Source organism: Syzygium oleosum, unplaced genomic scaffold (assembly GCF_021117445.2).
Source record: "Syzygium oleosum isolate NSW1041296 unplaced genomic scaffold, Sole_v2.1 Sole_v2.26, whole genome shotgun sequence".
Classification (NCBI taxonomy): Eukaryota; Viridiplantae; Streptophyta; class Magnoliopsida; order Myrtales; family Myrtaceae; genus Syzygium; species Syzygium oleosum.
Window position 1 is genome coordinate 4,197,050 of NW_026607510.1, and position 24,581 is coordinate 4,221,630.

The 24,581-nt window shown below is 40.7% G+C and overlaps 5 protein-coding genes across 5 annotated transcripts; all 5 read left to right on the forward strand.

Moving 5' to 3' along the window:
- Positions 1 to 1,819: 1,819 nt before the first annotated feature.
- On the forward strand, positions 1,820 to 6,181 carry LOC115681983 (uncharacterized). The gene is made up of 7 exons (XM_030606093.2): positions 1,820 to 2,621; positions 3,746 to 3,911; positions 4,001 to 4,051; positions 4,133 to 4,315; positions 4,442 to 4,535; positions 4,783 to 5,549; positions 5,644 to 6,181. Exons 1-7 carry the CDS (start codon positions 2,158 to 2,160, stop codon positions 6,010 to 6,012), a joined length of 2,094 nt encoding a protein of 697 aa, XP_030461953.1. The 5' UTR covers positions 1,820 to 2,157; the 3' UTR covers positions 6,013 to 6,181.
- Positions 6,182 to 10,843: 4,662 nt separating this feature from the next.
- On the forward strand, positions 10,844 to 12,167 carry LOC115681928 (citrate-binding protein-like). The gene is made up of 2 exons (XM_030606042.2): positions 10,844 to 11,214; positions 11,769 to 12,167. Exons 1-2 carry the CDS (start codon positions 10,948 to 10,950, stop codon positions 12,150 to 12,152), a joined length of 651 nt encoding a protein of 216 aa, XP_030461902.1. The 5' UTR covers positions 10,844 to 10,947; the 3' UTR covers positions 12,153 to 12,167.
- Positions 12,168 to 15,176: 3,009 nt separating this feature from the next.
- On the forward strand, positions 15,177 to 16,203 carry LOC115681931 (citrate-binding protein-like). The gene is made up of 2 exons (XM_030606044.1): positions 15,177 to 15,437; positions 15,817 to 16,203. The coding sequence occupies exons 1-2, from the start codon at positions 15,177 to 15,179 to the stop codon at positions 16,201 to 16,203; spliced, it is 648 nt and encodes a 215-aa protein (XP_030461904.1).
- Positions 16,204 to 18,432: 2,229 nt separating this feature from the next.
- On the forward strand, positions 18,433 to 19,532 carry LOC115681930 (citrate-binding protein-like). Its single transcript, XM_030606043.1, has 2 exons — positions 18,433 to 18,693; positions 19,146 to 19,532. The coding sequence occupies exons 1-2, from the start codon at positions 18,433 to 18,435 to the stop codon at positions 19,530 to 19,532; spliced, it is 648 nt and encodes a 215-aa protein (XP_030461903.1).
- A 3,181-nt stretch (positions 19,533 to 22,713) lies between these two features.
- On the forward strand, positions 22,714 to 23,711 carry LOC115681968 (citrate-binding protein-like). Its single transcript, XM_030606078.2, has 2 exons — positions 22,714 to 23,064; positions 23,165 to 23,711. The coding sequence occupies exons 1-2, from the start codon at positions 22,741 to 22,743 to the stop codon at positions 23,552 to 23,554; spliced, it is 714 nt and encodes a 237-aa protein (XP_030461938.1). The 5' UTR covers positions 22,714 to 22,740; the 3' UTR covers positions 23,555 to 23,711.
- The last annotated feature ends 870 nt before the right edge of the window (positions 23,712 to 24,581 follow it).

Genomic DNA, 24,581 nt, shown 5'->3' on the forward strand with positions numbered 1-24,581 from the left:
TATTACATGGTAACTTTAGGGCATACATCTAACAGCTCCACCTTCGGTAGTTCAAAGAGTGCAGCCCAAAATTTGCTGATGAGGACAATATCTCGATCACTCACAACTCTGTTGGGGAGACCCTGGAGTTTATAGGCACTGTCCATATGAGCTTGGGCAACCTGAGCTGCTGAATAAGGATGCTGAAGGCCAATACAATGAGCATATTTACTGCACCAATCTACCACCACAAAGATTACATCTTTTTCTTGGGGTTTAGGAAGGCCAGCAACAAAGTCCATGCTCACTTCCTGCCATTCCCCGTCAGGAATAGGTAAAGGCTGCAACAAGGCAGGAGTAGCAGCATTGGCTAACTTGTTCTTCAACCCCCTTCCTGTAAAAAGTGGACGCAACTCTCTTTATGTTGCTCCCACTCCAGAATGACCAGCCATGGATTAGTTGCGGTAAAGAAGTATGATTTCTTCCTTAATTATTCATTCTTGCCCACTACCAACCTGCCCTTCTTTGTTAAGGTGCCCTTATGCCACACGTAGGAAGAGGCGGTAGAATGAGAGCTGCTGAGCTGTTGAATGAGTGGCTCAAATTTGGGATCCTGCTCCCTGCTCAGCTTGATCTCTCGCAAAAGAGATGGCTCCACAAGTGTCAAAGTGATTGCCAAATGTTTAAGAATACTGGAGTCTCGACAGCGCATCAGCAGCTACATTTTCCTTCCCTTGCTCGAAACATATCTCATAGTCATAGGGCATAAGCGTGGCCAACCATTTCAGTGGCTCACATTGTGGATTTTTTGACTCATCAAGAACTTCACACTAAGTTTTGATGACAGAAAAAGAAGCCTTCCCATGAGATTAGGATGCCATTTAGAGACAGCATGATCTGGTGCCATCAATTCTTATGTCATGAAGTGAAAGAACTCAGATGTTTAGTCGACAAAGCTTTGCTGATGAAAGCAAGGGGATATCCCTCCTGCATTATAAATGCGGCAATGCCGCCGGCAGATGCATTGGTTTCAATGACAAATGGCTTACTGAAATCCAGCAAAGCTAAGACTAGTGCTTGGGACATCAATTCCTTCAGATATATGTGCTGGTATGCTTTAGTAGCCGCCTCATCCCACATAAAGGCATCTTTCTTGAGAAGGTTTGCTGGAGGCCTGCAAATCTGGCCATATTGCCAATAAATCCTTTTATAATTATACCTAGTTAGACCCAGAAATCCTTTTAATGATTTTTCTATTGTGTTCCATTTTTTTTGCAACCATTTCTTCAATACAAACGAGTGGAAGGCTTCCCGAGTTTGACATATTTTGATCGGAGGGAGTCCCATTTGGCAAAACGACACCGTTCAAAGGACAATGGAGTTACAGTGTAGTTCTGTCATATAACACAAATTGAAGTCTAATCAATTGTACTTTATTTTCTGGAATATCAACCGATATGATTCGAAATTTGTTGAACATCCGACCAATCTTCAAATAATGGCATAACTATCTCCTGTCCGACTCCTATTTCCTAAATTCTAAGGCAAACAAATACTATTCAATCGAAAGGGTGAGAAATAAAGAATAGAAATCTAGTTGAACAACACGGAGGAGTATATTAAGTTGGGTTCGTGAAATTATTTTACAAAACGAGTATGCAAATGAAATGGTTAATTAAGTTGGTGGGGTTCAAAATAATTCGATAAAATTTCGTAAACCAATTCCACAAAAATAACTATAATAGACTCAACAACAAAAATCAAACATTTGGGAGTTATTCAGTTCAATCAAATAGGTTCGAAAGCGCGTTGATCCTCTGTTTTCAACGTATTCATTCCTTCAAAGGTAAGCATAATGCTCTTTTCATTATCAAACCAGCGACCAGCCGTCTAAAGTTGCACTTTTTCACCACCACCCACAACAGAGTAGCCAGCCACCAAGAAGACGGAATTGCAGCTCAAACAGGGCGAGCTTGGTCTTCCTCCTCTTCCCCTTCAGCTCCAGAGGGTTTCGGTTCCCGGTCGGTTTCCGTGCCTACCCATCTCTCCGGAACGGCGCGCCCGGCGGATCCGGATCGCCGGCGATCTGGGATCTGGGGGAGCGCGCGACCCAGATCGCGAATCGCACGCCAGAGTGAGATCTCGGTGACCCTTTGAACCCAGCATCGCCCGGACACCATGTGGAGGTTCAAGGCGTTCGCGCATAAAGAGCAGGCTGGACTCGAAGGTCGCACGATCGACATCGGGAACGTTAAGGTTCATGTCCGGAACATCATTGCCGAGGGTGGGTTTTCCTGCGTTTACTTGGCTCGGGATGCTCTGCATATGTCCAAACAGTTTGCTCTGAAGCACATAATTTGCAACGACGAGGAGTCGCTGGAAGTCGCGGTGAAGGAGATCTCGGTCATGAAATCGCTGGCGGGGCATCCGAACGTAGTCGCACTTCATGCTCACACTGTTTTGGACATGGGACGGACCAAAGAAGTTCTGCTTTTGATGGATTTCTGCGAGAAGTCCCTGGTTAATGTGTTGGAGAGCAGAGGAGCTGCGCATTTTGAGGAAAAACAGATATTGGTGATGTTCAGGGATGTTTGTAATGCCGTTTTCGCAATGCACTGCCAGTCGCCTCCCGTCGCTCATAGGTAATTGTCATAGTATCCCAGCTTCTGCCTTGTTTTTATTGCATTCGACATGTCTGCCAATGCAAGCTAGTCCCTGCTCATCCATAATAGAGAAGGAAAAAATATGAGCTTTTGGTGATCCATGTAAAGAAAGGAAGAAACTTGTAATTTCCTCTCTCATTCCACCCACTGCAATGATGCTACTCCTCTAATCTGTTCGCTACTGATCTTTGCTATTTAATCGATTAAATGAGTTGACACACTTGACAGCAGACTCCCTCTGATTGTATATATATGGCACCTTTAAAGATGTGATTTCTTTCAATCCCATTAGCCTTCCGTGCATCCTTCCCGCCCGAGTTAGACCCAACAGGTGCAATTTGATAATCCTGCTCTTCCTTGGTTGCTTATAGAAAAATGAGTTCTTGACGATTTATTCGGATTTTGCCATTACGTGCTTAAATTAATGGCTGAAATTTAGAAATCCTACAGCACATACCTTGGTATTTAATATTCTTGCTGTTGTACTTATAGTTGCTGATCATTACTCCTAATCGTTGTACCTTCTGCGTGATCTCTGTTTCGTCAAAGAGTATTGGCATCTAGCAAAAGGTCTTATAATGCCACCTTTCTGTTCTAGCCTACTAGGAAGAAATTTGCTTCAGAAAGATTAATCGGAGTGGATACATGAGTTGGCATTTATATGATCTTTATACTTGTTATGGTCTCTCTGTTGGATCAGACTTATTGGTACTCGGATTATATAACATATGGTATAACTTGTGCCCTTTATTAGCAATTGAGACTCTAGATTGTGTTATTGGTTGAAAGCAAAGAAACTGGTGACTGAGTTCAGTCTGGCCACTTTTGGGTCTGATGCATTTTAATCATGAAAATGACTGATGAAAAGAATATCCAAAGATCAAATCTAAAGATTAGTGGATATCATCTATTTTTGAGTGTATGTTTTGGCTGGGAGTATTGGAGGATAGTTTTCAGATCGGAAAAAATAAAAAATGGGAAGGAGCAATAAAAGCACCCTTGATGTGCTTTTTCTATCTACAGAATTATCTTGTTTTTCCCTTTCCAATTGTTGGAGGCAATCTTCATCTTGCATTCTAAGGAGTCCTTGTTTAATTGCCTAGGGACTTGAAGGCTGAGAATCTTTTGTTGGGGACTGATGGACTGTGGAAGTTGTGTGATTTCGGAAGCACCTCTACCAATCACAAACGGTTTGAGAAGCCTGAAGAAATGGGTATTGAAGAAGACAATATCAGGAAGCACACGACACCTGCATACAGGGCTCCTGAGGTTGAATATAAAAATTTGTGCATTTACATATATGTTGTTGACCCTAGTGGAAAAAATGTCTGATCCCGTTTGCTCCCTTTCTGATTTAGATGTGGGATTTATATCGAAAGGAGGTCCTAAACGAAAAAGTAGATATATGGGTATGTGAAGTTGGCATTTATTTTCTGTTTGAAGGGAGGAGTATAAAAGTCAGTTGGAACTTATTTACTTTTTCATCCTAGGCCCTTGGATGCCTCCTCTTTCGGATTTGCTACTTGAAATCTGCATTCGATGGAGAGTCCAAGCTACAAATCCTGAACGGGAATTATCGTATTCCAGAGTTACCAAAATACAGCTCTTTCATCACGGATCTAATTAATGACCTGCTTCAAGCTTCTCCAGATGCCAGACCAGACATCACGCAGGCAAGTGCTTTGCTTGATCGGCCACTGATCTTGATGAAATTAAACTAGTCATAGATTTTGGCAACAATCATTGGAGTTTCAACAATCTGCTTCACTGATTTTGGCAATTTCTTCCCCTGGTGGCAGGTCTGGTTCCGTGTTAATGAGCAGTTACCTGTTGGACAGCAAAAGTCTTTGCCTGATCAGCCCCCAGAAATGCAATCGGCAGAGATTCATGAAGGTAGTCCTGTTAGTTGACATTTGTTCTTCTCAAACATGGAATTGATACCATGAACTGAGTGACTTAATTCATATATATGAAACCCTTTTGAAGTGCAGGTAGTTTGATTCGCAGTATTTGTTGTTAATAAATTTCTGTAAGTTTACAACTCAGTCACTCAAGTATTCAAGTGACAGATCTTCGTTCGACAATGTCTACTTCTCTGCTTTATTTAAGACTTAAAAAGGTGAGCTTCCTTATCCTCCAGGCATTCCAAAGTCCACAAATCGGGTGTCACCAGTGCCTCGTAGAAGTCCACCTCCCCCACCTTCATATGGTGACTCAGTCAAATCGTCACCTCATATTAAAGCAGGTGGAGGTGGGGGGCAGCTCGGTGCTTTCTGGTCTACTCAGCATGCAAAGAGTTCAGTTGTTGCTGAGGATAATACTGGCCCAAAGTTCGATGAAGAACCAACAAGTCATAGAACGTCAAAACTTGACAGAGAGCATGCAGAGAATCATACTTTCTCCAAGAACACTTATCCGAAGAAAGAGGTAAATGTACAGCCACAACCTACTCGGAGGAGTGCACATGGACAAAACTACCTTAGGCCTGAGGGAATTCATCATAAAGACTTCGAGATAAACTTCTCCCAAAAAGATTCAGACCAGGGTAACGAGAGACCAGGAGCATCAAAACCTGAGAATGCGGCCATTTTTCAAGATAATAGTTTCAATACCTTCGTCGCTGAATTTGATACCAAAAAGTTTAGCTCTAGTATCAGCAATCACAGGACGCAAAAGGAAGAAGATTTGGAGGTTGAATTAGAGAGGCTAAAAGAGCAGCTGAAGCAGGCAAACTTAGAGAAGACTGAGATGACTTCTAAATATGAAAAGCTATCTGCCATCTGCCGATCTCAGAGGCAGGAAATACAGGAACTCAAACAAGCTCTCGCTGCTAGAGCTCCATCACCAAGCAGGGATGCTATGAGAATTCAAACCCCTACTAGAACCGAGTCATCTGCTGCTGCTATGGTAATTTTGTTCTCTTTTTGTCTGATTTTATCCATCATATGCAATTATTAGGTTGTGTTACATTCTACGTTGACAACCATTTCGGTTAATACAGCCATCAGAGGAAACTAGAAAAACCAACTGGGACATCCGTCAGGAAAAAGTTGAGAAGAATTTTCGAAGCTCAGAATCCACATCATGGCAGGCTTTCACCGATGATCCTAAGCCAAAGCAGCCTCTTTCAAGGGATACCACCACCAAATCTGTTAGGACGAGAAATGGTCAACAAAATAAGCAGGGCACTCAAGCAGCATCTAATTACGAGACATGGGGCTTTGGCTCGGAGAGTTTTACTGCTATGCCCAATGCCAGCTCTCAGATATCAAAACCCATTCGAGAAGGAGGCACTTCCCAGCGGTTTGGTGATTCAAAGTTAATGGAGAACAAATCATCTTCTCAACCTGCAGGATGGGCTGGTTTCTAAATCATTCTTGGACACGACCTTTAACATCATTCATGAAAGACAGTTGCACAACTTGATGTACACAAAATCCAGAGGTAAAAAAGCTTGTGGACTGGAGCCCCCATTCTGGAGAGCTTAGGTTCTTGTAGATACTGTTACTGAACAAAGCGCCCTTATTCTTCTATTCCAATTGTGTCCTATTGAAATTGAATTGCGTGGCTGTTGGAAGTACTGGCTCAAGCCAAAAGGCAAGTCTGTTAGTCATGAACTGCACTTCCATTCTGTTAAGTGCAGATTGCAGAGAAACATCTAATAGTAAAAAAAAGGAAATATTTGGGTCGACCTTCTGAAGAATAAACTTGGATTTGATGAAGCTTTTGTCTATAAAGAGAGCCAGACCTGGATGTTGGAGAAGGTCAGTGCTATTAGAATTGCCCTTTGGACTTTTGAGGTTGGTACTACAGAATGACAGAGTACCCCGTGAGTGCTTTCGAATTAAATGTTTTAATGAGTGGGGATGATTGTCGATAAGGTAATCTGTTGTTGCCTTCCCTTTATTTATTCTTGACAGGCGAACCATGGTTAAATTATCTTGATCATCTTTTCTATTCTTTTTTTGGGTCAGAGCCTTGAGCACCTTTACTGGTTGACATTCTGGGAAAGATCATATATATGTATGTTACTCCTTGTTCTCTTGAGTGCTGCAAGTCTATCTATGGTACCTCATCTTTGTGTCTTTTGCCATGCTCGAGTTTGCACGGGGATTTTGGGATGGGAAATAGACTGTCCAGGAGATGTTGTTCCCATTAATACTTTTCTTTCAAATGTTATGTATATATGTGACCGAGGAAATCTCGAGTTTCATGGATAAATTTGCAATTCGTCTTTTCTGATATACTGTTCGGGAGAAGATCATACAATATTGATTTCCCATCATCCACATATTGTTCCATACTTGAGGTTGTGCACAGGGGCCTAGGGATGAGCAGAAAACGGTTCGAATTCTTGGAATTAGATTGATTCCTACGTGAGTGCCATATGACATAAATCAAGACAATCAAAGTAAAGGAGGGAAGGACTTGAAGGGGCTGGTCGGGATCGTCGCCATTGACCTAATTACTTGCTTGATTTACATTTCAACAAATTTGTGATAACATGCTTTTGAATTTGATTTACAATCACCCCCGTTATGAGTTACGAAAGACTGAATTATCATCCTCATCCTCTCTATTCCCTAGTCCGACATAAACTTTACTGATCTTGGAGGGGTCTGAGATTTAGAAGATAGCGTAAATGCAACAAAGAAAATGCTCACCACCTCAAAAATCTTCCTCAGGGAACAGGGCATATTAGAGGATAGATGTTCACCACAGCTAAGGAATCCACTTTTAGGATGTGTAACTTATCACTCAATAAAATCCACTCAAGACGGGACCAAAAAAAAATTTCACTGAAGAGATGCGAAGTTACAATCTAATCGAAGAGTCCAAATATAAACTTCATTGAACAAGACACTATAATTTACTCCTCAAAGAAGTCTTAAGAGTGGCTTATATGGACTCAACTTTTGGAACATCTCATCAAACACAAACGAAACCTAAGACTCCTAATCTTCTGTTTTTTTTTTTTGTCTGCGAGGTTTATTCCTGAATTTTGGAGCTCCTCTAAGAGGAGCTTCGCAGGCTCCCAGTGGATCCACCTGGGGAAATCCCATAAACTCATAAATCCCAAGAAAAGCACCAAAAAAGTCTTGAACCTATTACTCGAAAGTAAATCCCCCTCTCCGGAGGAGGGGAGTGTCGAACTCTCCACCTTCCCATTGGGGTAAGCCCCAAGTGGTTAAGACTCCTAATCTTCTATTCCTAAGACAAGACTCACACTATCTCCGAACAATACGTAAATAAGAACATTGACTGTTGAATCAACATGACTGTAGAAACAAAATGCAATAAATATGACTCAACGACTACATACATCTCAGATTTCCTCGCAAACACTTAGCATTTAACTTCCTCTAGATAATTTCAAATTGCACGTAACTCGATACATTTGAAGCTACTGGAACCATATATTTATGAGACTAGATTGAAGCATGAAATCCTCATCAAAATCTATAAAAGAGTGAGCCTTAAAATTCTGCTAGCATAGTTTGCAGTTGACCTTCAAGCAATGTGCTCTTAATTGTTAGATGAGGCTTAATATTCTTGAATTGATCCTTCATCACTCGCATGTTGTGCATGTTGTGCCCAGTTTTGGAGAGCTGGTTTTGCATGGTACATAAAACCAGTGGGCTTAGGCCATCTAGATTGTTAATCATGTTGGGTCCCCACGTCGGCCCCACTGATCAACCGTCCAAATGAGCTAGGCTCTCATAGTTTATACCATGCGTTTTCTTTCCGCCTATGAAAGTAAGTCTCGACAGAATTGATAAGTATATTGCAAGTTTTCGTAGCTTTTGGTGGTATCAGTTCACTCGCCTATAACAGTACAACCATGAGCACACGAACAAAGCAGTACAGAATCTGCATGCCCAATCAAACAGACCACAGAAAAATGCAGTGAGGTCTAGTGATTTGTAAATCAATAACTATAGTTTATTTTTTACAAACAATGATACGAGTGCGATGACTTGGCTACTTGAAGGTTAATGGAACTCCCTACAAACCCCGTGAACCCGTCAAGTCCAAATTATCTTATTTGTACAGGTAATCCTAATTCAGAACAGTTTGTGCAAACGACCTTAATTCCCAAGTTGGAAATCTTCCAACACCACTATCTGCTAAGTCAACCCTAAAGGTTTTGTGATTATAGGTTTTACTCGGCTATTTATAAAGCTTTAACCACTATAAAATAAAAGGGTTAATACCACGAAAAACTCCAAACTGATACACCTATGACAAATTTACCTCAAAATTTTTTGATCACAAAAAATCTCAAACTAATACACTTGTGACAAATTTACCTCGAACTAATTTTTTGGTTATCAAAAACCCCAAACTGGAACTCCTCTGACAAATTTATCATTCGTTAGTTTCCGTTAAATTGGATTAATACCACAAAAAAATCACAAACCGGTAAACCTGAAACAAACGGAGGGTAAAACCTTAAATTGGTACACCCGTTAATTGTCATGTGTCATCCAACTCAGCAATTTGATGATAAAATTAAATAGAAATTAAAGGAGAGTAAATTTGTCACAGGAGTATCAATTTGGAATTTTTTATAGTTAAAAAATTAATTTGAGGTAAATTTGTCACAAATGTATCAGTTTAGGGTTTTTCGTGGTATTAATCCTAAAACAAACAAGGACATTAACAATATTGTATTTCGAGCTGTCAACTCATAGCACGACAAAAACGTGTGGTAAAAATCTCGTATGCTTCGTATCAAATGACAACAAGATCATCACATTAAACAGTCCACCAGAAACTATATAACCAGCTACCAAACCAAAGAAACAATGACCATTTTAAGATCCATCGATACATAGCTACTTATATCTTCACCACGTCTACATATACGTATAGGTACACGTAAAATTATTAGCTAATAGTAAGGGTGAGCATAATTTCATGATAAAACCGGAAACTTTGGAATCGGACCGGTGGGAACCAAGTCCGGTTCACGGTTCCATTTTTTTAGGAACCGGAAATCAGAAACCGAGAATTGGGAATCGGAAATCAAGAACTGGGAAACAAACCAGGGGAACCGAGAACACGCTCTTTTTTGTGTTGATCTTGTACGTGCTTGTTTGCCTTTAGGCACTTTTTATAGATCTTGTACATGCATGTGGGCCACGAAATGGAAGATTTCATTCACTTGTTTGACTTCAATTGCATTTGCTTAAAAGTGAAGACGCATTTGGGAATAAAACAAAAGTACCGGGGCCAAATGTGAAAAGATGGAAGGGCATTTAGACATAAAGAAATATGGATAAACACAAACCTGGCAAGGGATAGGCTGCATTTGGACAACTCGTCCCAGAAAAGTGCAAGACCATGAGATATTGTGGTTAGTCTCTAGCCGCTCTTATGTCCAAGTCCAACAACTGTGTTCTTGATCTTAGAGAAGATTCATGTCGCGGTTTCTGTTGATGGATTTAATAAATGCAGATGCAATCATGTGCCAGGCAAGGATGAGTAGATTGTGAGAACAAGATCAATTGCTTCATAGATAATTGAGTTAAGCTACAATAATGTTAGAGAATTCTGAGTTACAAATTATTATTGAAACGATTCAATCTTAAATAGGGTGTTTCGTTCGATTTTCAAGTTGAGTCCGGTGAGATTTGAGCAATGTTTTGGAAATGTTATTGGAGGCCATACAGAATAAGGCCACTCAGGCTCTGCCAATTCATTGGGTTTGGCAACCCTCTGTTGCTTCCTACAATGTAAGTTGCTTTATTTGATTTCATACTTTATAATTTATGACATACAACTATATTTTTGTTATTGCATTTACTCTCATTTTGCTTAACTAAAAATAAAATAAACAAAATTGTTAAATCCCGGAATTTGTGATAAGTAAGCTTCAGGATATGCAAACTAGGTTTCAAATTCTAAATAACGATAAATATGTTCTAACGATTTAAGGTTTTAGATTAAATTTATAAGAAATCTAGAAGTGCTCGCTCCTGGCTAACCGTACCGTTGGCTTGGAAAACGAACAGTCAATCAATCAGTCACGCATTTTCCACATGCGAGAGAGGGAGCTTGTTTTGCTTGGAAATTTCCACGCGCTTGTGTTGGAAAAAGGTAAATCTTGTGGCCATCATTTTTCACCGTCCACTACGCGCAAACAATTATCTTCTTCATCTCTCTCTCTCTCTCTCTCTCTCTCTCTCTCTCTCTCTGTTGGAAAAAGGTAAATTTTGTGGCTATCCTTTCACCATCACCCTACGTGCAAACAATTATCTTCCTCATCTCTCTCTTTCGTCCCTCACTAGAGCCCTTGAACATGAGAATCCTTGCAATTCTTTTGTGCTTGAGCCTGGGTTATTTGGTGCCACGCCAAGTTGATGCTCAGGCGCAGATTGATCCCGCAGACGGGTTCACATCGCTTCCGCTGAATCAATCCAACTTCCAAGTGCAAAGGCCGTACGACGTGCCGGTAGATCAGAGATACAGCTTCGAAGATGGAGTTCACAAGCTGTGGGTGTTCGACACCGACAAGCCTCACACCCCCACAAGCCAAACCGAGCCGCGCACCGAAATCCGTATAAGGGTAAGCTACCTTCATGACTAGTCTAGCTCAACAGTGTTACGCCCCAAGCTTTGGGACCCCGGAGCCGGACGGGGGATGTGATAACCAGAAAGAAACCCTATATAGAAGCATTATAAGTCGGTATTCTGGTGATAATTGTGCTTTGTATATGCGTCTCGATGTACGATTTCTCTGGTAAGTGTTCGACAACGAATTCTAATTTTGTTCAATCATGTGTAGACTAGATGTATACACTGGCATTCTATCCAATCAAATGATATTGGAGGTGTTTAAACTTGTAGAAAGATAACATACACGGTGTTAATGAAAATTGATTTTAGCATACACATATTGGCTCAAAAACATCATTAGTAGCACTCTGTATTATTCGAACCGTGAAGTGCGAGTGGTCTCGTGCAAGTGAGAACCACGATCTTCGTCGAAAGCTCCTCACATTGGACTTGATCCATGTTATCTGGGGACTCATCATATAATCTATATTAGTATTCCGTTGTTAAACTTTGGAAATCCTTTCACCGACCATTGAATGCTAACGAGACGAAGACATTGAACAGGGATATGACTATTCCTCCGGAGTGTGGCAATTCGAAGGGCAAGGATACGTGCCAGGCGGAACGTCTGGCGTCTGCATCATGCAAATATTCGGGGCTGTCGGTCATACCACAACCTCCATGCTCCGGGTCTACAATGGCACGTTGTATTACTACAGAAGCCAAGTCTTGGTCGAGAACATCTACAACAAATGGTTCAAGCTCAACGTGATACATGACGTCGGCGACTCCAATGTGAAGATCTACATGGATGACCAACTCAGGTATGAGGTTCCGGACCGCGGTGGGGATTTGCACTATTTCAAGTTCGGGGTTTATGCTCAAGATAATTCCTCTCACTGCATGGAGTCACGTTGGAAGGATGTCAAGGTTCTCAAGAAAAATTAAGTGAAATGATGGCTTCGTATAGCAAGTTTTACTTGCTTTGTAATGGCTCTTCGTATCGCCTATATAGATACGAAAATAATTCCAGTAGCTCCTTTAACTTTGTACGACCACATGACTCTTTCTTTTTCTCATATGTCTCATAGATTAGGAGGCGGCACCGCGCCAGACCTCCTACTGAATAGCAACCACCCTCTCCCCACACATCACTGCATATAAACTTGTCGAGTATGAGAACAAGCGAGAATAAATTAACAATCGATTGATATGAAGCAGAAAGTGAATCGAGAAGAGATAGTTAAGCTGTTGATCACAAAGAAACAGCATACGCCAGTCGTGCAAAGAACAGGAAAATTCACAAGATCTTAGCATGTAAGGATGGACTAGATGGAGATTTTGTGCTTTGACAACACCAAAGAATTTCGATGTGCAGACGTATGACCTCCGAGCAAACAGAATATAGCATGGCCTCATTCGGCTTTGGTGTCGACGAAAGAGATGTCCAACTAAATCATATCCGACGTAGACTTATAGTAGATGAACAAAAAACGAATCTAGTGGCCGGACAATTTCGATGATTATCATGAGAGTTTCGAACTTCGTTCGACCAAATCTTAACACACTTAAAAACCTAGAGATGTTTTTTTTTTGGTAAGGGTTAAAAACCTAGAGATGTTCTGCTGCAGAATAACCCAGAATGGGATATTTTGAAAGGAATTTTGGAAAGAATGGGTTTTCTCGACGAGAAATGATGAAATGACCGTCCGTATCCTGCAATGAGAGAAACGGTACTCTCTCGACCACAAATTTCTTCAAGAAAAGCTTGTTTGGAATGAAACTTTGTTTTCACCCTCAATTGACAGAACTTGTTTGGAAGAAAATATTTGGTGTCAATGGCACCGTTAGAAATCCTATCTAACGGTGCCCTTATGCTAGCATCACCGTTTCTTGACAGATGAAAAACTCAGATTATGCAACACATAACAACATTATCTGTCTTGAAAAGAAAACATCGTCTGTCAGTTTCAAAGTCAACGGAGAACCTCTAAGGATACTTGCAACGGATAGAGCGACTAAAGCAAGGCGGTCCTCTTTCCCCCTATCTTTATATTTTGGTGTCGAATATACTCTGTCCTGATACCTAAGTCTGTAAATGAAGGTCACATCAAGGCCATTAATCTAGCACCATGCCCCACTCTGTCCCATGTAGTTCTTTGCAATGCCAAAATGTAGCTGTCGTCCTCTTGTAAAAGCAAGTATAGAGACTGATGCTGACGCATTTGACTCACTAATTTACGCGAGCCATGTGTCACTTGTACTCGACAGGTAGGTCGTAGGCTTCTTGTCGGACGAGCGTTATACGAAAATGCGTCGCTCGGATAAGTATCTCAAGTCATCCATTCCCAACGGGTGACCACCTGTCAAGACCTCCCCTTAAAGTTCATCTCATTGGAAGGATGAGCGATGGAACCACTGTCCAAAAGCTCAACAAAATTGGCCACTAAACGTGGTTTGACCACGTGTTATGACCATTGCCATTTGTCATGACATTGGGCCATTTGTCATGATCAGATCATCACTTATCGACCAACATCGGACACAATGGATCACTTTCATTTAGAAAGACCCAGCAGTTCAGGTAAGTGTCTTACCCCAATATTTCCACACTCTAATACATATATTTTCCTAAAATAAGAATAATGTAGAAGAGAAAATTGCGTAATTTTCTAAGTGTCTTACTCCATCTATGGCCGATCGGTGTGGGTGGTTGATGAAAGAGTTTTGATTTAGGAACGGGAAATCGGTGTAACGGTGGTGCTACGAGATGGCAATTGTAATAGTTCGAGCTCAACATGATACATGACGTCGATGCCTCCAATGTGAATGTCTACAAACGTTGGAAGGATGTCAAAGGTTCTCCAGAGAAAATGCAATTGAAATGATGGTTTTCGGATAGTAAGCTTCATTTGATTGCTTTGTAACCACGATTTCGTACCTTCTACATTGAACGCAATGTTGCAAAAGAGAAGTGCAAAAGGAATAGTGGCCTGACAATTGTGATGATTATCACGAAAGGAGCCAATGCTGGCCCCCCATACTGAATGGGGCCAGATTTGGCCGCGACATCCTCGACAGCGCCAAATATTCGCTCTGTCAAGGGCAACGGGGCCAAATATGGCTCTGTTGAGTTTGAAAGAATAGTAAATCAAGTTTGCAAGAATAATAACTATTTTCATAGGTATATTACCGTATCCTAACGTAATTTTGAAAAAATAAAAATTCAAGAAGTTAAACTTAACTTTATATTATGAGAATAAAATAATCAAACATTCTTTTATAATTAAAATATATCGAATAGGTTGGCCAAAGAAATTATGTTGTATAGGGCTTTAGAAAAAGTTATAAATAAAATAGACAAACTCAATAGTTATCATTCATAATTTCATATATATCCAAATATATACACTATAGAGAAAGATATTCCCAGAGAAACTTTCTTCTTTGGTGTCACAAAAAAAAAAGATAGCAGTGACTATTTTTTTTCCAAATAGTTAGCAATTTTTAAAAGGATTACAATAACAAGTGCTTCAGGAGAGCTTGATAAGCAACTAATTAATGACACCATTACAATTTTTATGCATTTATTACTTTCGCATTATGCACAATCAAATCTTAAAAATCAAATTATTGTAAATAAGATATACTTAGCAGGTATCCCGAGACACTCATTAACATGAACATTACCAAAAAGAAAGAATCCTAATAAAGTTAGTAACTTGTTCAAGTGACTTAACAAGTTTTCATATAAGCAATGTAGATGCAGGCCATGAATTTCATTTGTTTACTTGAGCTCCTAATGACAAGCACAAGCATCCAAGTACAAAAAGACAATGAATATAGCACATTGATAATTCCATAGCCACCTACTTCTTCTCCCAATAAAGTCTCGACCTCCTTGCCCATCATCTACTCGAGCTTTTTAACTTCGACTTGCTTCACTAATTTCTCCTGCTTTTCTCATAGAAAATGACGCGCCTTCTTCTTTCGATTTCTCTCTGCCTAGGCCTCGTCCACCACATTGCCTCTTCGGGACCCGTGGATCCAACGAAAGGGTTCGTGTCTCTTCCATTGAATCAATCCAACTTCGATGTTCAACGACCCTACGACGTGCCTGAGGATGAGCGGTATTCCTTCCAACATGGGGTTCACAAGCTTTGGGTGTATTCCAGTGACAAGCCTCACACTCCCATGAGCCGAACCGAGCCTCGCACCGAGATTCATATCCGTGTAAGCTTTCAATGATCCCGAACTCGCAATGCAATTGAAATCATCACCAGAAACCCGATAGATCAAGATATAAACCCGGGTCCGGATGGCAATTATTGATGTTTGGAGGTGATTTATTGGTTAGTGATTTCATTCGTAAGTTCACGTCTCTAGTTCGAGCTCCGGCCTAAGCGTGACTCGCAAGATTATTATTCATGCGTTATTGTAGTAGCTTTTACTTTTTTGAGTGATCCATTGCATCACAAGCTACATGTTGACATAAGGATCAGAACTCGCAACGAAATTTCAAGACAGACAAACTGCGATTTCATTTAGCCGTGGTATACTCATCATATGTGCTTTTCACCAACTAATAATGCTTAACCATACTGAATTACAGGGATATGATTATTCCTCCGGAGTGTGGCAATTCGAAGGATATGGGTACGTGCCACGTGGAACATCGGGCGTGTGCATCATGCAAGTCTTCGGGGCGAGCCCTCACGCCACAACCGCAGCTCTCGTAGTCTACGATGGCTCGTTGTCTTACTACAGAACCACGGTGTTGCTTGAGAACATTTACGACAGATGGTTCAAGGTAAATGTGATACACGACGTGAACGCCTCCACCGTGAAGATCTACATAGATGGACAGCTCAAGTTGGTGGCTCCTGGTCGTGGTGAGGCCACACACTACTTCAAGTGCGGGGTTTATGCTCAACGTTATCCTTCCTACTATATGGAGTCGCGTTGGAAGGGAATCAATGTTCTTAAGATGAGTGATTGATGGACCTTTTTCTCTAGATATCGCGTCGACTTAGTCGTCACTTCTTTTGTAATAACAACCTAGTCGACCACGATAAAAGTCGACTTATCCTTAGGCGCCTACCTAAAGGGTTTCTCTCCAGTCGTTCATCAGCTTTATTAGAGACAGTTAGGGATTTCTTTAGGATAATTTTCTATGTTAGAAATATTTCATAATTCTGTTGATTATATATATCTCTCAACATTGCATGTATATTTACCTTTAATTGTGCATATCTTGATTCATAGATGTTACATTAGATAGTCATTTCATAAAACTTATAAATAGACTGATGTATTCTTCATTATGATACATCGAAATATACTGAAATTTCTAAATTCTTATCTTTCACATTATTCTTAACTTGATATTAAAGCCTCATTTCTTGACGCAACCCGAGTGCACTTCGTACCCCACGCACCTCGTAGCAGAATAAATCCATCCCGCCACTCGACAATATTCACCGGAGTGCCTCATTGGCGTCTAACCAAGCGCCATGATGATCGTGTTACAACGTCGGCAATGCATCGCCAAGTCGAGCTTTTCTTTTTCACGGAGGTATTTTTCGAAGCCACGAAGACTCGTCTTCGCACAATAACTTTTGCTCAGCAAAGCCTACTTATTCCTCTTGTTGTAACCATGCCATCTGTATTGGCGCGTTTGTTCAGTTACTATTCCAACAGCAAAGTCGACCGCAAAGGACGCATGTTGTTGGCCTCCGATTCTCGATTTTTCAATTCTCGTTTCAAGAAGCCGACACCACCACCAAACTTGCTGCCATCAAATGTACAACATACCGAAATCTCGTCATCAACGGAAGCTTGGAGCCATCACACGTGCCACCATGCTTGCATCCAAGCACTCGCATGCTCAAGATATAAGTAGGTTGACCGGTTCACTGCTTGCTCTGGAATCCAAAACCTAATGGCACATATTCATAACCTTAGCCTAGAAATCTCGTGATAAACCAGCATGTAAGAGAAAACATTGGGTTCTCTCAAAGAATTTTCTATTTCTCCATTCGACAACTCCATTCTGTTGCGGTGTTTCAAGCATAGTTAAGGCCACAGGTGTTAACCCTTGCTAAGGCAGCTTCCTCAGGTGCCTTGCTAGAGTGTTGCTCCCCAAGCGTTCATCAAATCTAATGAGGAAGCCCCCGCTTGAGGTTTCGCTTCCTCAGGCAATGATAGCCTTTAGCCCAAGGGTTGCCATTGGTGGTAGGTTACGACCACAACTAGAGACGTATCTAGAGAAGGGCAATGCTTAGAGGACGATACCGTCACTTTGTGGAAAGTGATGGTACACTCCCGACCACACATCACCAAGTGTATGTGGTCAGGTAGCCATTTTTAAACATTTTTTAAATAGATTGTTCATGTGAAAGAGGAGATGTGTAGCCACAAGGGTACCTGTCACTTTATGGAAGAAAGTGACGGTACCGTCCTCCAAGCATTTTTTCTAGAGAAAGTACTTCAAAATAATCAAATCATTTTTTATAATTAAAGTATATCGAATAGGTTGGCCAAAAAAACTATATTGAATTGGATAGCAAACAAATTTTAGATAGAATACACAAGCTTAAAGTTTATCATTTATAATTTCATATATAGAGAGAGAAATTTCTAAAAAAACTTCCTGCTTTGGTGGCACAGAACCAAAAAAAAAGGAGATGACTAATTTTGGTCAATTAATTAGTAATCTTTGGAAGGATTATGCCAATGAGTGCCTCAGGATTACTTGTTAAACAATCAACAAATTAAACTTTACAGTTTTATACTCATTAATTGTCATTGTGTTATACACGATCAGTAACTTGAGAATCGAATTATCTTATATAAAATATATCTAATACCTACCCGAAATACTGGTAAACATTACCCTTAATAAAATGGGCGAGATTCCTAATATTGTCGGCAACTTGCTCATGTGACTAACAGAGTTTTCATATAAGAAAGGTAACAACTATACGCCATGAATTTCATTCATCTCTACATGAGCTCACCAAGAGCATTGACCCGCGAGTGCTTAATGACAAGCACGAAATCCACCATCAAAAAGGATCCAAGCACAAAAGGACAATGAATACAGCACATTTTAAAACACCATGGCCACCAACTTCTGCTCCCATTAAAATCAGGACCTGCTCGCCAATCTGTGCTCAAAGCAAAACACCAAAAACCCTTCAACTTCTACCTGCTTTTCCCACAGAAAATGACACGCCTTCTTCTTTCAATCTCTCTGTTGTTAGGCCTCGTCCACCGCATTGCCTCTTGGGGACACGTTGATCCAACCAAAGGGTTCCTGTCTCTTCCGCTGAATCAATCCAACTTCGATATTCAACGACCCTACGACGTACCTGAAGACGAGCGATATTCATTCAAAGATGGAGTTCACAAGCTTTGGGTGTTTTCCAGTGACAAGCCTCACACGCCCACAAGCCGAACCAACCCTCGCACCGAGATCCGCATCAGCGTAAGCTTTCGCTGCTCCCGAACTTGCAACGTAACCGAGATCAGCAGAAACCCCAATATATCGAGAATTATAAACCCGAGTTAGGAGTAATTTTTTGGTCAGCGATTTCACTCATAAGTTCATGATTCTAGTCCGAGTGCCGGCTTTGAAAAGAATGACAAAAGCGTGACTCACAAGGTCATTATTCATGTGTTATTGTAGTGGCCTTTACTTTCAGTGATCCATTGCATCACAAGCTGCATAGTGACATAAGGATCAGACATTTGCAACGACGTTTCAAGACAGATAAACTACGATTTTGTTTAGTCATGGTCAAATCAGTGAAATCACTATCCTATCGTATCAAAAACACTTAATCTATCCAAATACTATGTCACACTCACACCGAGGAAACATTGTTTATAATATGTGTTTTTCATCGACTAATAATGCTTAATGAAACTGAATTATAGGGATATGATTATTCGTCCGGAGTGTGGCAATTCGAAGGATATGGGTACGTGCCGTGCGGAACATCGGGCGTGTGCATCATGCAAGTCTTTGGGGCGAGCCCTCACGCCACAACCGTAATGCTCCGAGTCTATAATGGCTCGTTATACTATTACAGAAGCCCGGTCTTGCTCGAGAACGTTTACGACAGATGGTTCAAGCTCAACGTGATACACGACTTGAACACCTCCACCGTGAAGATCTACATAGACGAACAGCTCAAGATGGTGGCTCCTGGTCGCGGTGGGGCTTCACATTACTTCAAGTGCGGGGTGTATGCTCAAGATGATGCTTCCTACTATATGGAGTCACGTTGGAAGGGAATCAAGGTTCTCAAGATATGTGATTGAGAGACCTTTTGTTTTCATTAGTTACATCGACTGAATCGTCGCTACTTTTGTAATAATAACTGAGTTGACTACGTAAGAATGCGCTAGTCAGCGCGCTTTTCTCTATGAGAACATGTGCCTTGACCCGTGTCCTTTAGGTACATTGGAAAATGGATGGACAGATTATGGAAACGGTGCAAACCTTGTAAATCCTGGCTCTTTCATTGGCCTGCCACCCTTAGGAGACCTTCGCTTGCGGGTGATAACCCTTGCTGAGGTAGCTTGCCTAGGCGCCTCGCTAAAGGGTTGCTTAACGAAAGTGCCATCTTGAAAGTTCTAAAGCAAAATATAGAGTAGAGTCAAGGTCTAAATCCTCTAATTGATATAATCAAATCCTATACTTTTACTTAAAGACATTCCAAAGTGCAAGCAAGTCCCACACATACTGAAAAATAGATCTTCAGTCCACCACGTATGCAAATTTCGAGTCTCACTCAGGCAACTTTTGGCACTGTGTATCAGAAATACTCAGTTGCATTTTCGGAAAGGTATAGGACTCGAATGCACAATTCAAAGATTTAATGCTCGATTGCATTCTTTACATAAGATTTAGGACTTCAGTGAAGACATAAGAGAGTGAAGTCGAGGGTCTTTGCTATTGAATATTGCAATAAATAGAGAGGAGTGACATTGTAAAATACAGTTAGCTAGCAAAGTAGCTCGGTGAGTCGAGGAAGGCGCTATATTATTACTGAAGAAGTCCTAATGGCATCCTTGAGTCACAACAATGAGTAAGACTTGTGGGGCTAATGTGGGTCTCATAAGAGTCCTACAAAGACTGTGCTCCAACTAATGCAAACGCAGAAGCGTAAACAACGAACCGATTCGAGCAAGATAAAAATTGCAGAAATTATACGTAAATATGGGCATTTTGCATGGTTCTGCAATGTGCGTACTGCACAGTAGAGATTGACGAGATGGTCTACTGTGTTATGTGTAGCCGACTTAGCTAATACACATGAGCACCGATCTAGTTCGACGTTCTACAAACATTTCTCGCTACTTCGTAATTACCATAAATCGTCAATGTTTGCTTTTACAAAAACAATAAAAATACTAAAAATCCGCTCTTAGTGCGGTCTATTTGCTATAATATATGGACGTGGTGGCCTGTCAATGCACTAAATTGACTTCAATAATTTACCCCCATTTACAAGGAGATTTTTTCTCCACTACAAAGAATATCATTTAATCCCGATTATCTAACTTTTTAGCACTTATTTGCCCTCAACCTCAAGTAATATTCCTCCAAGAGCTAATAAGAACATCCACCAATTTTTGCACACCTAAATATTACGTAACACTATATTCATATTGTCAAATGATGCTCGACGGCTCCCTTTTGTACTTTTCTTTTTCGGAATTTAGATGTCGATCGTCCATGATTAACAATTAACAAGAGCCAAAATTTAGTCTATGGTTCATATAACAAACAAGCTCTAGAAAAAAAAAACAAACTTACGAGCTCCGTTGAAAATTTCATGACCCAAAGTCGATTCCATGCGAGAATGCAAAATGACGAGTAAATAAGACAAAGGAAAAGCCTAATAAGATAATTAGTAGGTGGGCTTAAGCTTTTAATAAAAATAATAATTTTTTTGTCAATATTGGACAATATCTCTTTCATCTGTCTATGCTGTTATTCACACTCGGGTTGACTGTCGCGGAAACATAACTTTCATCGTCGGCTGTCACCATTATTAGTTAATTATTTTTCGGGGTCCATTTGTAGGTCATAAATTAATTTTGCCTCAAGACTTTTTGGCGATTTGTGTTAAGGGGTGTTCCTGAAGCATGACGGTATCGATCTGCCTAAATTAATTACCACTCGAGTTTGCTTACTTTCTAGGGCAAAGCCACCAAAAACCCTAAATTATGCACACGATGACACATTGACTCTAAACTTTTTTGTAGCACCAAAAATCTCAAACTTGTATTTGTAAGACACATTTACCCTCCATCAAAGTTCTGTAAATGAGAATCGTTAAAAATTTGCCTATATAGACACCAGAAAGCAAACGATATTTAAATGAAATAAAAACGACGTTGTTTTGGTTGAAAAATCATCTGATAAATCGAAGGATAAATGTGTCATATATGCACAATTTTGGGGTTTTTAATGTCACAAAGAAAAGTATAAGGTAAATATATCACGGTGGACATAATTTAGAGTTTTTTGTGGCTTTTTCCCTACTTTCAATTGAAAAGATAACACAAGATATATGGCAATTGGTTTGGATAGATGTGAATGCCGTACTCTCTGCGCTCCTAAAGTTAGCGTCCCGAGCTCGTGTTAAATTTGTTCATTTTCGTTACATTTTTCTTTTTTGAGTGTATGTATATTACGACCATCTTTTTGGGGTTGGCACCCCTTGTGTCCTAGGTCAAAAATTTGCCAAATTGGCCATCCAAATTTAACCCTACAAGAAAAATTTCACGAATCTTTTAGGAATATTTCAAGATCCTTTATTGAATACTGAATAGGATGACCCCTCAGAACCGCTTATGTTGTTACCATAATGTAAACACAAAGGAAGATTCCATTCGAATATATGAAGCATATACTCATATAGGTATATTAAGGATTTATTCCTCAAATAAATCAATCCACATTATATTCATGGATTTTTGTTAGGTCCGTTAACGCATTGCGAAATTTTTATATAAGCAAATTTAATCCTGACTACACATGGAGATTCGACCAATCTATTAACTCCATATGTCACTGCAATAAGTGTATTCAATTAGCATAATAGCCTCCATCTAAAGTGCTTTCTAAATTAACCACAATTTATTTTTATTTTTTTTTAAAGAGTAGGGCATGCAACCCCAAGCTCAAATTTGATATACGAAAACAATTATCTATTTCTTTACTACAAAACGACGTAAATATATATATAAATTTCTTTTAGGTCCACTGTCAGCGAAATAACATATTCACAAACGTCGCCATAGATCTCGCAACACATCTACAGACAAATTTACATTAATTAACCACTCACTTCATTGTACTCGATGTCATTTGCGAATTTTTTTTTTTTATCTCTTGCCATCAATGTTGGACCTAAATTAAATCTCTCTATATGTAAGTGATATTCTACATGGTGCATGATTGGCAATATTTTTCAGGTTAGTCTCTGGCACTGGTCTTTTAGCTTGAAAGTCTCAAATGGACGCTCGTGATGGCTCTCTCCACCACCAATATCTCTCACCCACCATTTCCAAACTCACCCTCTTCCTTCTTCTCCTTCTTCCATTGATCTCGACTTTGACTCCCTCATCATCATCAAGTGGCTGGCAACCGGACCCGACCTCCAGCTTCGAAGAGCTACCGCTGAACCAGTCCAACCTGCACATACAAAAGCCGTATGATCTGCCGGTGAGCGACAGGTACAGCTTCATCAATGGAATCCACAAGCTCTGGGTTTACTCCAGCGACCACCCTCTCTCCAAGGGAAGCCCCACCAGGCCTCGCTCCGAGATCTTCCTCAACGTTTGCTTGCTCTCCCCTCAAATCTTGATTCTGTTCTTCTGTTGATGTGTGAATGAATGCGTGTATCGCGCTGAAATGGGATCGTTTTTCGACCGCGCAGCAATACATCTACTACTCCGGAGTGTGGCAGTTCGAAGCGCACGGGTACGTGCCGTGCGGCACTTCGGGCGTGTGCATCACGCAGGTCTTTGGAGCCGCGTTCCCTCGGAACACGACCCTGATGCTCAGAGTCTACAACGGTTCCTTGTACTACTACCATGACACGGTCTTGGTTCCGGACATCTACGACAGGTGGTTCAGGGTCAACATCATCCACGACGTGGCTGCGTCGAACCTGAAGGTCTACATCGACGGCGAGTTCAAGTTCGAAACGAGCGGTCATGGAGGTACCTTCCATTACTTCAAGTGTGGAGTCTATGCACAAGACAACGCTTCCTACTACATGGAGTCCCGCTGGAAGGGAATTAGGGTTTTGAAGAAGGGTGACTGAATGATTTGTGTTCTCCTGGACTCCAATCAGATGTGAATCCTACGTTGAAATAATAGTAAAAATCATTACTTCTTCCCCATCCATTTGAAAACATTAACTGATCTATATACTGTACATCTAGAATAAGAAGCAGAATTTTTTTGTTCTCCTTGCGAAGGTTCCAACGCTCAAGGTTAGCACAGTTAGTTAAAGTGTCGGGAGATTTTCGGCTCACCGGAGGCTAGCCACTCAAATCCCGTCAATTGCAGATAAACCACTCTACATCAAGACCACCAACACGGGCTAATGGTCTAGACATAATCAATTCATTGGATTTATAGGGTATTCCATGAGCCTCCAGTTAGCCAAGTCTCCGCGGTCGTGCCCCTGAATTATAAAAGAAAAAAGAAATTTGAAAGGTTGAAAAAGAAGAAGAAAGGTCATAAGAGTAGCAATTTCTTTCTTTATAGCTAACATGGTCTAAACATCAAATTTTCTCGTAATTCAATTTAGTTTTTGGATGTATCGTAAAAGGGGGGTCTCACAAAACTCACTAGTGCAAGTCCCCGAAGTCGTGGACATGAATGCATAATTGATTTCAACGCTTCGTCCTGGTTTTCGCAAGTTGGTACCAGTGAACCTAAGCTGTTCTACTTATAGAGTGTTGCACCGAAGACTGCGAACATGATAGGCAATAAAAGAACTCGTAGCCAGTTCGTCTCTAACGGAGCCTTAAAGGTTGGTCCGTGAACCGGTTCTCCTCAAAAAGCCAAACCAAACTGCTAAAAACCGATTTGGTTTGATTGGATTTCACAGCTCGGACCGTTTTAGCTCACCCTACATCAGAGCCGCAAACAAGTGCGAGCAAAAGAAAAGTGAGATGGTAAATGAATGGACCGACTGCACAAGCATCTCGCCTGCAGAGCAGAGAACAGAGACTTTGAAGATAACATCCAATTCTGCGCTACGACAGTACTTCACATAATGTCACCAACAATCGATGTTTTGCCGCGATACACAAGTCATATCTCCGACGCTCCGTATATAA

Bases quoted from the DNA above. Each gene is read 5' to 3' on its own strand.
- LOC115681983 (XM_030606093.2), top strand. From the start codon at position 2,158: ATGTGGAGGTTCAAGGCGTTCGCGCATAAAGAGCAGGCTGGACTCGAA. The intron at 2,622-3,745 runs GTAATTGTCATA...TTAATTGCCTAG, and splicing joins TCGCCTCCCGTCGCTCATAG to GGACTTGAAGGCTGAGAATC. The intron at 4,536-4,782 runs GTAGTCCTGTTA...CTTATCCTCCAG, and splicing joins ATCGGCAGAGATTCATGAAG to GCATTCCAAAGTCCACAAAT.
- LOC115681928 (XM_030606042.2), top strand. From the start codon at position 10,948: ATGAGAATCCTTGCAATTCTTTTGTGCTTGAGCCTGGGTTATTTGGTG. The intron at 11,215-11,768 runs GTAAGCTACCTT...GACATTGAACAG, and splicing joins GCACCGAAATCCGTATAAGG to GGATATGACTATTCCTCCGG.
- LOC115681931 (XM_030606044.1), top strand. From the start codon at position 15,177: ATGACGCGCCTTCTTCTTTCGATTTCTCTCTGCCTAGGCCTCGTCCAC. The intron at 15,438-15,816 runs GTAAGCTTTCAA...ACTGAATTACAG, and splicing joins GCACCGAGATTCATATCCGT to GGATATGATTATTCCTCCGG.
- LOC115681930 (XM_030606043.1), top strand. From the start codon at position 18,433: ATGACACGCCTTCTTCTTTCAATCTCTCTGTTGTTAGGCCTCGTCCAC. The intron at 18,694-19,145 runs GTAAGCTTTCGC...ACTGAATTATAG, and splicing joins GCACCGAGATCCGCATCAGC to GGATATGATTATTCGTCCGG.
- LOC115681968 (XM_030606078.2), top strand. From the start codon at position 22,741: ATGGACGCTCGTGATGGCTCTCTCCACCACCAATATCTCTCACCCACC. The intron at 23,065-23,164 runs GTTTGCTTGCTC...TCGACCGCGCAG, and splicing joins GCTCCGAGATCTTCCTCAAC to CAATACATCTACTACTCCGG.